The sequence below is a fragment of the Vigna radiata genome, chromosome 4, assembly GCF_000741045.1.
Source record: "Vigna radiata var. radiata cultivar VC1973A chromosome 4, Vradiata_ver6, whole genome shotgun sequence".
Taxonomy (NCBI): domain Eukaryota; kingdom Viridiplantae; phylum Streptophyta; class Magnoliopsida; order Fabales; family Fabaceae; genus Vigna; species Vigna radiata.
The window spans coordinates 9,747,448-9,760,941 of NC_028354.1; the positions used below are offsets into that span (position 1 = coordinate 9,747,448).

At 35.5% G+C, this 13,494-nt stretch overlaps 1 protein-coding gene across 7 annotated transcripts; it reads right to left on the bottom strand.

Annotated features, from left to right (window-relative positions):
* Positions 1-3,396: 3,396 nt before the first annotated feature.
* Positions 3,397-9,689, bottom strand: LOC106759223 (shaggy-related protein kinase epsilon). 7 transcript variants are annotated; one of them, XM_014642289.2, is made up of 13 exons: positions 9,609-9,689; positions 8,309-8,477; positions 8,112-8,204; positions 7,072-7,131; positions 6,713-6,985; positions 5,497-5,571; positions 5,369-5,425; positions 4,685-4,825; positions 4,517-4,567; positions 4,285-4,380; positions 4,117-4,200; positions 3,874-3,976; positions 3,397-3,780 (listed from the first exon to the last, which is right to left on the bottom strand). In XM_014642289.2, the coding sequence occupies exons 2-13, from the start codon at positions 8,399-8,401 to the stop codon at positions 3,698-3,700; spliced, it is 1,209 nt and encodes a 402-aa protein (XP_014497775.1). In that variant the 5' UTR covers positions 8,402-8,477; positions 9,609-9,689; the 3' UTR covers positions 3,397-3,697. The 7 variants fall into 7 exon arrangements, 6 of the variants coding, with proteins under 6 accessions (XP_014497775.1, XP_014497772.1, XP_014497774.1 ...); XM_014642286.2 differs by lacking the exon at positions 9,609-9,689 and adding an exon at positions 9,431-9,594; XM_014642288.2 differs by lacking the exon at positions 9,609-9,689 and adding an exon at positions 9,323-9,594.
* Between the last annotated feature and the right edge of the window lie 3,805 nt (positions 9,690-13,494).

A 13,494-nucleotide genomic window follows, 5' to 3' on the forward strand; every position in this document is an offset into this window, starting at 1 on the left:
GGGGATAATGAGGCCGTATTGGAAAGATTTCCAAGACGTGATGCGGGAAGTGGAGGAAGTTGATGACTTGAAAAAAATCATAGAAGGCGTCACACAGGATCCAAACAAATATTCGGCTTACACCATTGAAAACGGGTGGTTGCACTACAAGGGGAGGCTGGTTATTCCGGCAAAGTCTGAGTGGGTACAGAAATTGATGACCGAATTTCATACAACACCGAAAGAGGGCCACTCGGGGGTTTATAGAACTTATAGGAGATTGGCACAATCACTATACTAGGCCGGGATGAAGAAATCAGTGACGGAGTATGTCACCCGCTATTTTGTGTGCCAGCAGTACAAGTACATGATAGCGTCACCGTAGGGCCTATTGCAACCACTGCACATTCCACAAGCTATCTGAGAGGACGTCAGCATGGACTTTATTGTGCGGCTCCCGAAATCCAAAGGCCATGACGCTATACTGGTGGTTGTAGACCGACTAAGTAAATATGGGCACTTCATCCCGCACAGACATCCCTACACTGCTCGAATAGTAGCAGAATTTTTTGTGAGAGGTAGTTAAGCTGCACGGGATTCCCAAGACCATAGTGAGTGATCGTGACCCATTATTTCTCAGCACATTTTGGAGAGAAATGTTTAAGATGCAGGGAACCCATCTCCGGATGAGCACAACCTATCATCCGGAGACCGACGACCAAACAGAGGTGTTGAACCGAGTGCTAGAGGGATGCCTACGATGCTTCTGTTCTGAGCAACCTAAGACCTAGAACATGGTCCTTCCATGGGCGGAGTATTGGTACAACACCAGCTACCAGGGGGTTGCCAAATGCATGTCGTTTGAAGCGGTGTAAAGGAGAGCCCCTCATTCGTTATCAAGGTTTATTCTGGGAGAAACAATGGTGGAAGTCGTGGCCCAAGAGTTACAAACAAGGGATGAAGCGTTGCAGCAGTTGCGATATCACTTGTCGAGGGCGCAAGATGTGATGGCAAAGTAAGCAAATCAAAAGAGGAGGTCGGTAACCATTAAGGTAGATGATTGGGTGTTCTTGAAAATAAGACCCCATCGACAAAACTCTATGTCGGTGAAGTTGCATCTGAAGTTAACGGCTAGATACTATGGGCCGTTCAAGGTGATCCAAAAGATATGAAAACTGGCGTTCATATTAGAATTGCCCGCGAATGCCAGGATTCACCCGGTTTTCCATGTGTTTGAACTGAAATTGGCTATTGGGACAAAGCAGGTGAAAGCTGAACTGCCAGCAGATTTACAAGTGGACCTACGTGCTGGCCAGCCAAGGTGCTAAATAGAAGAGTCCAACAGCAAGAGGGGGAACAACGGGAACAAGTGTTGATAGAGTGGCAAAATGGGGGGCAGATAGCGCAACGTGGGAGGATTGGAGGTTGGTACAGGAACAATTCCCCGAGTTCGACCTTGGGGACAAGGTCAGTTTTCAGGGGGGAGTGATGTTAGAGAATGGAGGGTCTACGAGAGAAGAAAGGAAAAATTAAGGACTTAACTGCTAATATGTTAAGTGGGTTTGGGAAAGAGGCCTATATAAGGACCTCTTTGTTGTATCAATTAACTAGTTAGACATTTGTTGATTTATTGACCGGTCATAGCACCTGGTAAAGGAGGTTAAGCTCCTCGACTATCGTGTATTCTTGTTTCTTTCTTGTGAATACACACTCATTACTCATCCATATTGTGTTGTGATTGTTACTATGAGAGTAAGAGTGCGAGCGAGTTAGAATTCTTACCTGAATCTCTAACAATATATGTATAAACAAGATAGATTTAAACAGGCATTAAAAGTATCTTTGCATAATGTACCTTAAACTACGTAAATCTAATATTTACGACTTAGGACTACAGGGTTTGGGATCTTTGACGAGGACTTGGGTGCAAAAGTATCTAGGCATTGAAGAACAAGTTGTAGTTGGGAAGACTGCTCTTGGAGAAATGCTTCAAGTTTGGGCTCGACTTTGGCATCTTGCTCCATTAGGGCTGACTTCGCTACAATTAGGAAGGTTTTTAGTGTAATTTGTGGTGGTGATGGTGCCAGAATAAAATCTTGTGGTTGATCTGGCAAGGATGAATTGTCGTTCTGATTAGCTTCTGATATCTTTTCACCATGTCTTTCTTTCATGCCAGACGACGAAGTGGAAATCCTTGATGTAGTCGTCTCATCATTCTTCCTTTTCTATTTGGCAATTAGCCTGACAACATTTTTGTGTATGACCTCAGGTCGAGCAGCTTTCGGCCTAACCAAGGGTTTATCAGAAAAAGTTCTGATTTGGTTGCAAAAGACAAGCTGGTTTAGGCTGTAACTCATTGGTTTCATGTTTGAACGAGAATGGGCTCGTTGAAGCATGATTTGGTGTCGACTCATCGGTAGAATTAAATATAATTTGCTTCCAGTAGAGATAGGCGTCTAATTCATCATTAGTGATGTGCATGTTTTCGTCCCCTGTTGGTCTTGGCTCTTTAATCACTCTCACCTTCTTTGTATTGAGATGTCTGTTATCTACGATTGGCAATCTTGGAGCAATTGCATCAGGCATCACAAGAACTTGTTTCGGTCATTTATTCCGAAATTCATTTTGCTACAGCATTGTTAGAGCTATATTGATGTAGATTTCTGCTAGAAGACCACCTTTTACGTCCAAAGGATGAACAACTGCAAACTGAGACAGAGGGTATGAGTTTGAATGTAGATCCCTACTGATTTTGATTTTTATAGTCTCAAACTGATTTATCGCCATCCTCATTTCTTCACTTTCTATATTGACATTTTGATTTGAAGAGTTAGTCATATCGAATCAATGACATTACCCCTTTGGGTATGCAGTATCATGATGATTGAACGAGACTGGGATACACTTCTATTTTCCTCGTCCATCCTTTAATAACTATGCTCCTTATTAAACCGGGATACCATCTACCGGTACCTCTTTATACCTACGAGAGACATTCTCCCATTAAATAACTTGACCAAAAACAAGTGCAATTTCCTAGAGATAAGGTGGCCATTGGATCTCTGGGCCCTTAATTGTGACCATTTGAGATGGGGACCCATGATCAACAAAAGATGTCTATTATAATCATACTTCGAGTTCACTCTTTACATTAATCCAAATTTGAACAAAATCTGACCAATACTAACTTGAGTCGAAAAAACATCTACAGTCATTCTATCATATTCAATAAAGGACGAAAGAAACTTAGAAAACGAGTATCAAATAATGAGTAAAAGAAGACTTTTCAAGACACGTTCACTTCCATAAGAACACATGACTTTTAATGAAAATTTAAATCTAGAATATGTGAAAAATAAAATTATGAAAGACAACAAAATGAAGTAATAAAAAATCTAGAGAAAGAAAAAGGAAGCGTTCCTTCAAGCGACTGCTTCATTAGAACTAAACATTCTTCCTTTTCTGAACCAACTAACATCGTCAGATTATGAATAGCACAAGTGCTATAACTAAAGACCACAAACGATACACAGCAAATGTCTTCACAGACAATAGGGAATGATAAGAAAATGCAATAGTCAGCCAAGTATCTAACTGTAAAGATTAAAAATGCAATTTCTTTTCAATTTATAAAGAAAACATGAAACACAAGCATGACAAAATATCACAGAAGAACCACATAATAGTAAAATCCAGATTCAAAGGTTATGTTAGCTGTCTAGAAATTAAGGGATGGACACTGTTTCCGAGCATGTTCTGGAACAAGTTTGCATAGCAGCTCCAAAGTCACTCCCTTGAGCTCTGTTTGATGTGTCATCGTTCAAAAGACATGCTATCAAAAAGTTGTTTTATGGCCCTTAAACCAGAAATAAGAGTATATGGAAAGTATTCTACCTTGAGGTTTGAAATTAAAGAGGGGTGGCATAGGGCGCCCATTAGGGAGACGGGTATTATGGTCGCGGAGTTCATCAAAAAATGGGTGAACACATGCATCCAACTGCCAAAAATTACAGTAAACTAAATTATTTAATGATCAACTCAATTGAATTGTGAAATCACTCATGTACTACAAATAAGTCAACAAATTTTAAATATTTTCATAATATATATTCTTCTAGGAAAAACCTAAACACTCACAGCAGTACTTCGTAAATTTGGAGAATACTGGAGAAGCCTTGAAACAAGATCTACTGCTTCTGGGGGCATACGCTTGTGGAATATCTACTTTATAAAATTGCCAAGTCAATACAAACAGTATTTTACATTACTAATGCAATTCGTTAGTCTGCATGTCATGGAATTCACCTTATGCCAGGGGTGAGCCTTGATTTGAGGGAACTTGAACTCTGTGTAATTTGGATTCATGCATTTTATTTCCTCACGAGTTGGAGTCCCGAGTACCTAAAACATTAAAAAATGAAAAAATAATTAACAATTTAAAGAAGCTTATAGAACAAATGTCTATATCTTTTTAAAATGGTTAAGGTATCATCATATCCTAGGTCAGGTCAAAAAAGCCAAAAACAAACAATTTTACCTTGATAATTTCAACAAGTTGATCAACTCCACTATCTCCTGGAAACAGAGGCTACAAATCACAGATGGCCAACAGCGAAGAGGACTTGTAAGCAACAAGATATTGACCATTTCAAAATTGCAAGAGAAATAGGAAGAAAATTAATGAATGAGTACTGTGTTTGCAAACCTGCCCCAGGAGCAGCTCAGCCAGCACACAACCAACAGACCACATATCAATTGCAGTAGTATACTCAGTGGCTCCAAATATGAGTTCAGGAGCTCGATAGTATCGGGAGCAGATATACGATATGTTAGGTTCACCCTTGATCTACACAAAACAATTGGGAAGCAAATACATACTACTTAAAAAGCTAATGGAATAATCCGCAATTCAATAAATGAACTCCAAACCCATTAAGCGATGGATATATGTTGAGAGCTTTCTTCTCAACCCACTACTTTCATTTTAGAAGTTTTGAAAGGGGAAAAATGCAGGAGAATTAGCCCAATTGAAATCCTAGCGATTTACTTTGAAAGTATATGGAGAGTCTTGGTATATAAGCTCTTTTGAAAGAATGTAAAACTAAGCAATGTGGGACTTGATGACCTTAGAAATGCTCAAATTGCAATACCTAAAGTAAGTACACACTAAACATTTCCATCTAATCAGATATGAAATGTCATAAAAAATGTTTCAGAAAACCTAAGTGACTGGAGTGTGCAAAATATCAGCCAATTGATTACTCTGTGTATAAATGCCCAATAAAAATAATAGACAAAAGTATTTACGACTGCAAGAACATGGAACATGAAACATAAAATAACCAATCATAATATATGCCACAACACATTAGACAGAAGTGGAACATACCAGAACTTTTGCACTCCCAAAATCACAAAGTTTGACCTGATGTGTATGAGGATTTACCTGAAGTAAAAATGGCATTGATAACTAATCACCAAACTAAAAGTATAAAAATTTTCTGAAGTGATACCAACCAGCAGATTCTGTGGCTTAATGTCCCTGTGGCACACTCCAACACATCCATGAATATAAGCCAAGGCTCTACAAATCTATCAAAGAACAAAGGAATTCATCACAATTAATTAACAACAATGACCATACATAGATTTTGAGACGCATTAAGGATAAAGCAATCTGGTACTTAGCACAGATGAATCTCAACATAGTTATACTACAGCAGTTCTCGTATTCAATGAGCTGCTTTCCAATTTCAAAAAGTATAATCAGCCCTTGTGTCCGATGCCTAAGGAACCCATGGCTAGAACTCAAACGCAAAGAAATTCTATCTAATTTTTCCAGTTCTTTTTGTTCCATTTTATAAGGTACCATCAAACCTAAATTAAAAATTAGTGAGCCATTGTAAAACCACAACATGGTCCCACAGGCTAACCACTATGAGGAGGTCAAGTTCACCCTTAAGCAAAAAAGCCCTAATGTATTAATTTTATTATGTAAAATATAAGCAACTATCGACAACATACACTCCTAAATCCTAATTAAAATAAGAAGCANCATACCCATAGGAAATACCATTATTAATTTTAAGAAAAAAACAGAAATAAATAATAATAACAATAGAAATTTATATATATATATATATATATATATATATATATATATATTATTATAAAACTTACAATATAAACACTAACCTAGTAATCTAAAATCTATTCATTCAAGTCATTCAAATGTAAAATTTAAGTTAAAACAGAAGACAAGTTTGCCAAGATAGTAAAACTGAGTTTTGGTTATGAAGGTAAAAAAAAACGACTATCTCAATCAAGATTGCCCACCAAACTATGCCTTGCGCTTACGCTTGTGCACTAATGGCCCCAATTTCCACCACAATAATAATGCTGGACCATTCCACAATGCACAATGACTGTAGTATCATTTTTAGTATGCTATTCAGTACTCTGATTGTAACAGACATCTATAGTGGAAGTATTCAAGTGAACAAGAATAGAAGGAACTGCACAGAATTGGCAGAAAATAAGGGCCTATTCTCTGATATGCAAATTCACAAAGGACCAAATTTAGGTTATTATCTTGTGACTTTTACTTAAATCAACAATAAGTAATTGACGATACAAAATTTCGAGCTCACAATGTCACACACACTTCTTATATGATCAGCATAGGAATTTAACTAACAGAAGTATGTTATCATAAAAGTAATACGTAAAGAACCTGATATGTGTAAAGTTTAACATATATTAGGGGCATCCGCTGATTTGCCTTGCTATAGTGCTTCACCACACGATATACAGTCTCAGGTACATATTCAAGTACCAAATTGAGATAGAGTTCATCTTTATCTGTGGTAGAAAAGAAGCAATGTTTTAGTGATACAACATTGGGATGATCAAGAAGGCGCATTGTTTGCAATTCGCGATTCTTGTATCTTTTATCCTGCAAAACTTTCTTGATTGCTACAGTTTCTCCAGTTTCAAGACATTTAGCCTGCAAAACAAATATGCTGAAATCAACTTTATATTAGCTATCTTAGAGCAATTAATCTAAACTGCAACTTATCAATTAAATGCCACCTGAAACACAATACCAAATGAGCCTTGTCCGACAATACGTTCTGCCATGTAACTTATAGTCTGTGGAACACAAATAACAAGAGTTACATTATGATAAAAAGGAGATTGAGACAAGGATTAAAATTAACTAATAAACTGAATGATATTAGGTGAGCCAAGAGCTAGATAAAATCTTTTAAGGACATTGTTAGGAAACTCATCTCGGAAAAGGTTGTTGCTCTGACTTGATCCTAGCAGAAATTCTCCAATAGGACAAAGACATTGAGTTTCAATGAGCCTTGTAGACCAGTAGGACTTTCCCAAGTGATCAAGAGGCTAACATATTTAAGACAGGGAGTTTGGTTCCCCCACTAGCACAGACTTTCCCCAATATCCCCTTCACTAACCAAAACACAATTGCATTGTTTTTGCCACTATCTTCAATTCACATACGATATAACTTGTGAGTCTTTTGACTGGCAGACTTAACATTAAGGACAACTTCATTCTCAAATAAAAGTGGTATCAAAATATTTTATTCTCACTGCTTAAAAGCTAGCTTTGAGGGTAGGCTCCTCAAGTGCTTGGGTGTTTATCAATTGGTTTTTGGTATCTCAAAAACAAAATGGCTACTATGGAAGGTTCTGACATGCGAGGGAGTTGGGTGAAGTGTCACAAAGTCACTTATTCTGAGGTATTTTGAGCAGCATAAGTTTCACATCGAATAGTATGGAATGCTTAGTGAAGGTATTTAAGTGTTTAGTTCCCCCTTGGGGAAAAATATCCTCATCACACATAATGAGAATAAAAGGTATGGAACACACAAAAATACCACCAATGAAAAAGACTACATATTTAAGTGTTCAGTACCCATTACCTACATCCATGGAACCATTGTGAATTCTTCAAGAGTCAAGAAACACGGACCTCTATGACAAAATTTGGCTTTTTCTTTCTTATTGTAAAGAATACATACATGAACATCACTTGTGCAGTACAGCTCAATTAACAAGAAAGCCAAACTGATAATATAATTCAATTGTATTATAAAAGTAATCTACCTGTTTAGGTTGACCTTGTCGACCACCAATAGTGGTCACAATAATACGGCCAGTTTCAGTTCCATTTCCATCCACCATTGCAGTATCCATTTCCTACCAAAAACACAGAATTGGGGGTCAGGGGAGGAAGCATAAGTGATGATCAGAACCTGATGATACAAAGCCACAAGGCGTACAGAAAAGATAAATTTGAAGACCTTTTCATCCTTGATCTTCATTTCATTAATCTCATCCGGGAGCTTTTCAACAATCGTGGAATCATCACCCGGTTTACCAATAGTTGAGGCCATATATGCTGAACCAGGATAGAATCAAACCTTTTCAGGTAATGTAAACCTTCAAATCAACACTGTAGATCAGCACAACCTGAAAATATTTGAAAACGAAAATGTTAAACAATAATCTGATATAAGGAAGAGTGATCAGTCATTGAGCAAAAAGAAAGCACCATAAACACAGTACGCTAAAGTTAGTATCCCCAACCACGTTCCATTTGAATGTAAATCATCAGAGTCCATATCAGTAATACATAGCAATTCATTATGTAGCACCAGACCAAAAGAAGAAAGAAAAGGCCAACATTCATTTTGTAATCAAAAGCAATAATACCAGTCACAATATCAAAATAATTGGAAATGGCACGACTCGTATTATTCACTAGAGAAGGCCCACACGGGCTTACGCATACTTCACAATGCACCGAAGATACCTGAGAAACCTAATCAATACTTACATTGTGAACATTTTTCATCGATTACCAAATCAAATAACAACTCGTGAATCTTAATTTCCAGCAAAGTAGTGAGTGCATTAAATTGAAACGAAAAACAAAGAAGTAATGAGTGCAATAAATCGAAACACACGAAAAACAACCCAGCAGCATTTGAAAGACAAATAAGTACATTAAAAATTAAAAAAGAAAAAGGATTGCGCACTCAAAGGACAGTTAGCTATTTATAGCTAGAGAAAACTGTTGCTCTCCTTCCCAAAGTTAGGCTGCTAAGAAGACGCAAGAAAATAAGCTACCTCCCAACATCCAAAAAAGCACTAAGATATTGAGTCATTGGTTGAACTTAACGAAAGTTGCAAATCTAACGCCACGTCTAGACAAGAATACCTATGCAGAAGAAAAATCACCATAACCGAGCTCCACATGTTTGGAAAAACACAACACTGAAAAGGAGAGAAAAAAATGTACTTTTTTTTCTCACCCCCTAAACCTGCCTAATATGCCACGAGACCCTGACATTTTCCCATCCAAATGAAAACTCAACTTGGAGAGAGAGAGTGAGAAAGAAACAGAGGAACGAAGTTTAAACCGGAAAAAGAAAGATGATTTCTTGCATCAAAGAAAAGCGCGTGAGGAAGTGCGTGTGAGCTTTAGTCTCAGAGACGTATGTTGCAGTTTGACTGAGTTACGAGCTTTTGTGTGGAATGAATAGATTAGATTAAAACATGGAAGACCAGCAAGACCAGCACGCACAAAGCGGAACTCACTGGTTTTATTAGATTTTGTTAAGAGGCAGTTTCGACATCCGCACTGATGTGTTGGCCACATGGGAAGAGAGAGAGAGAGAGAGAAAGTCTTTAAAGTCTGACGTCGCGTCAGGTCAGGTAAAAGGACGTATTCTCTATTGGCTACTAGGCTTTAAGATGAGTAAGACACAGTCCGTATACGACAAACTATGATACAGAAAATGCAGAATTAGAACACTGCGTATGTGTGTGGCTCGGAGTTGCACAAAATAAGTTTGTCTATTATGTTCTTTGTTCCGGTCGTTGTTCAGTGGGCAGTGGCCAAAGGATATCGATACTTAAGATTTTTTTTTTTACGATATTTGAATATTATTTATGTGTTATTATTGTGTTATAACGTGATTCATCCAAAATTATTTCACAATCAATAATAATAATAATTATAAATATTATTATGAACTAAGATAAAAGTTGTTAAAAAAAATATTAGTAAGTATTATTATCCATAACCAAAATACAAACTGCATACAGCTGCTGTGGGATTGAACCTTTTGATTTTTTGCGATGAAGATAATACAAATATCTGAAATGGATAAAGATAGTTTACAAATATTTTAACATTTTAATATTATTAAAATTATTGTAATTAGTTTAAAATTATTTTAAAATAAATAATAATTATAAATATCAATATAAGTCAATCATAAAATAATAAATAAATAGTGTTAAAATGTTGTAAAAAAAATATTATTATCTTATCTAAAATAATGAACAGTGTATTATTAAATCTTTAAGAAGACAATGCACGACAAAAACTTTGGCTTTTTGGCTTATGTATGTTTGAGAGCTCTTTATTTTGGTAAGATATAAAAGGTATTATTAACCAATTACAAACTTCTATTTTTTTTCTTGAAAAGTTTCTATATATTTAAAAAATAATTATTTGCACAGTGATAATGTAATAGTGTGAAACAGTTAGTTAACCCTATACACACTGTATTTTAAATGAATTAAAATAAACATTTAAAAATAAAAGTAATGCTAAAAAAATTAATTCTTTTGTGTTTTTATATTATATGTCAGATTTGGCTTTTTCTAGTTTCCACAATGATACGGGAAAAAAAAGTCATTTGCAAGTTAAAATCAATGGTATACTTGATTTTACTAACCTTTTAGTGTCACAAAAGACAATCAGGTTTTTTATTGTAGTCATGTTTTTTTAACTTGGATCCAATGTGTTTGAATCTATGTTATATGGCTGCAAAAGTGAATGCTATTTAAAAAGAAAATCTTATTTGATAACTAAGTTTTGTGATTAATCACGTGACAATTTAGTTTAGTAATAAAACATTATATTTGAATGAGTCAATAAACAATGAGAAAAAATGTTATCTGAAACTTAATTCCTTATAAATGAAAAATAAAGAAGGAAACATAGATTTCAAAGGAGATGGAGCATACCTCATTGGATTCAAAGAAGGAAGCAAAACCTTTATCTAAATGTAATGATAGATAGACACTTTCTTCCTTTTAATAATTCCTTCTTTTTAAGTTACTTCAATAGTTATAACATGCAATATAAAAAATTAAAATTAACTACATCCAATACTTGACCAGTAAAATTCTATAAAGTGTTTATATTGCAAATTAAAAAAGGTATTCTTAAACTATTTTTGGCTAACTATATATTTTTTAAACAAAACATTACTGACTTAACTCAAGTGTTCTTCTAATTATTAGTCATTCCTAATTAACTCATTCAATTATTAGCATGTTATTCTCCATCTTGGTAAGTCTATGTTTTATGAGTGGGAAGGGGAAATAAATATAGAGATGTTAAAGGATTGAACCCATTGACAACCTAAAAGGAAGAGTGGAAAGTAATGGAGTGCAACACCCTATTGTATGCAAACTCTATATGAAGAAGAAAATTTGTCCACTTCCTATGATGCACCTCGACATTTGACCCAATATCCAATTAATCACCTTGGTATGGCCATTGGATTAGGGGTGACAAGTGGTAGAAAAGAGAAGTGTAGTTTCAATTTTTGCCCTCAATGTCATCCAAAAGTGGCTTAAAAACTTTTTTCCTTGTTGATGGTGACAACATATTATTAATAAATCATGTATTGTTATGTGTTACATGTTCAGATATTTATTGTATATGATGGAAGCATACTCCACATTCAAGAATGGAGGGGCTCCTCGACTCAGAGATGTTGCGTAATGATGAAAATAGTTGATGGAATCTGACGCACGGAAGGTGTTCGATGGAATGCACGAATATGTTTGGCTATGGTGTGTAGATAGAATTCTAGCTCAGAAGGCTTTCCTAAGGGGAAAGAAGCTAGAGGAGGCAAAACTAAAGCAATGCAAAGTGTTTGAACTTGAGAGAAGTGGCTGAATTTTGACAGCATTTCATTTCTACAATCAAGTTATCTTTTACAAATGATGAAGCTCTTCTTTTATAGGAGAAGATGAGCTTATGAAACGTGCTAGAGAAGCTACGGTAGTTTACAATTCATGTGCAGAAGAAAGTTAGCCCACGTAGGTTTCAAGTTCCATGTAAAAAATTATTTATCACGTGGGAAGCATGGATAATGTGCTGCAACAAGGAGAAGCCACGACTGGCTGTTTCTCACATGGAAAATATGGAAAATGTGGCAGCTGGTATGTAGAAAACGTGCTTCAAATTAGCTACATGGTTGGCTGCACAATGCACTCCTACTTGCTTCTTTTGTGCTTCCTTGATTGGCAATCTTCCTAGGATGTGTAGGCATAGTTTCCTACTTTTATTTGTATCCTACAAAATAATGTAAATGGATTTGAGAATCTATCTAAGACTTTAGATAAGGAAAGAGTTTTGGAAATCTTTTATTCTACTTCTCTTTCTTTAGTCTTAGTTGTAGTTGATGCTTCTTTGGATGGAAAGTCCCTACAGGGGTTGCCATCAGTATATGTATTCTTGAAGAACATGTTTGTGTTAATTATGTGTATGTGTGCATATTCACTACTCTTTACATGAGATATCATCTGTGATTGCATTATATATGTGTTTAGAAAAGAAAACCACATGCACTTGGTTGAACTTATATTGTGTGGCAAAACTGCAAGTTTTAAGTCGACTTCATTATAAAGTAAGTCGATTAAAACTCGTGACTTTGCATAGATTTTCAAAAACAGTGCTGTGAGTAATTTTGCAAATAAAAGATTTTCAAAACTGCATTAAAGTGACATAGTAGACTGTATGCGCAGGCAACTCGACTTAGTTAGTTATGTTTTGAATTTTTATTGATGCTTGTGAACTATAATGCCTATATTTTGTCTCTTTGACCAAGCATTAATTTCTAGTCAACTGAATTAAATGTGTAATCAATTTGGTTGGTCTGACTACTACTAATTGGTTTTAACTATCTTAACTGTCTGACTGAAGTCGATTGTATTAGTAGTGAAGTCAACTACAATAGCGTCTGTTTAACAAAAAACTATAAATAGACGTTATTCTATTTTACACAAAGACTTTGGTTATTCTAACAATTTGATTCTATTGTTTCAGATTTTGATCTCTGTGAAAAGCTCCAAGAACTTATCAAGAACACTATGGAGATCTCTCTTGGATAGTTGCTTGACGAGCAAGCCTGTGCTGAAAGAAAAGCTTGATCATACTGCATGTTGAGGTGTACTGGAAACAATGCATTTTTTCTTCTTTTTCCTTAATAAAAATTCCTTTTTAGTTTTAATTAGTTTGAAGTTTATGGAATTAGATTAGAATTTAGAGTTTGTATAGAAATTTGAGTTTTGTTGAATTTCAATTAAAAAGTTGTTTTAAGTAGTGTTTTCATGTAAATAATAAATTTTGTTTCTTTTGCAAAAAAAATTAAAATATAGAGTAAATTCATTTTTTCCT

Coding starts and splice junctions, on each gene's coding strand:
- LOC106759223 (XM_014642289.2), bottom strand. CDS start 8,401: ATGGCCTCAACTATTGGTAAACCGGGTGATGATTCCACGATTGTTGAA. Junction 4,826..5,368: donor TTGGGAGTGCAAAAGTTCTG/GTATGTTCCACT, acceptor TGTTTTGTGTAG/ATCAAGGGTGAACCTAACAT. Junction 4,381..4,516: donor AACTTGTTGAAATTATCAAG/GTAAAATTGTTT, acceptor TTAATGTTTTAG/GTACTCGGGACTCCAACTCG.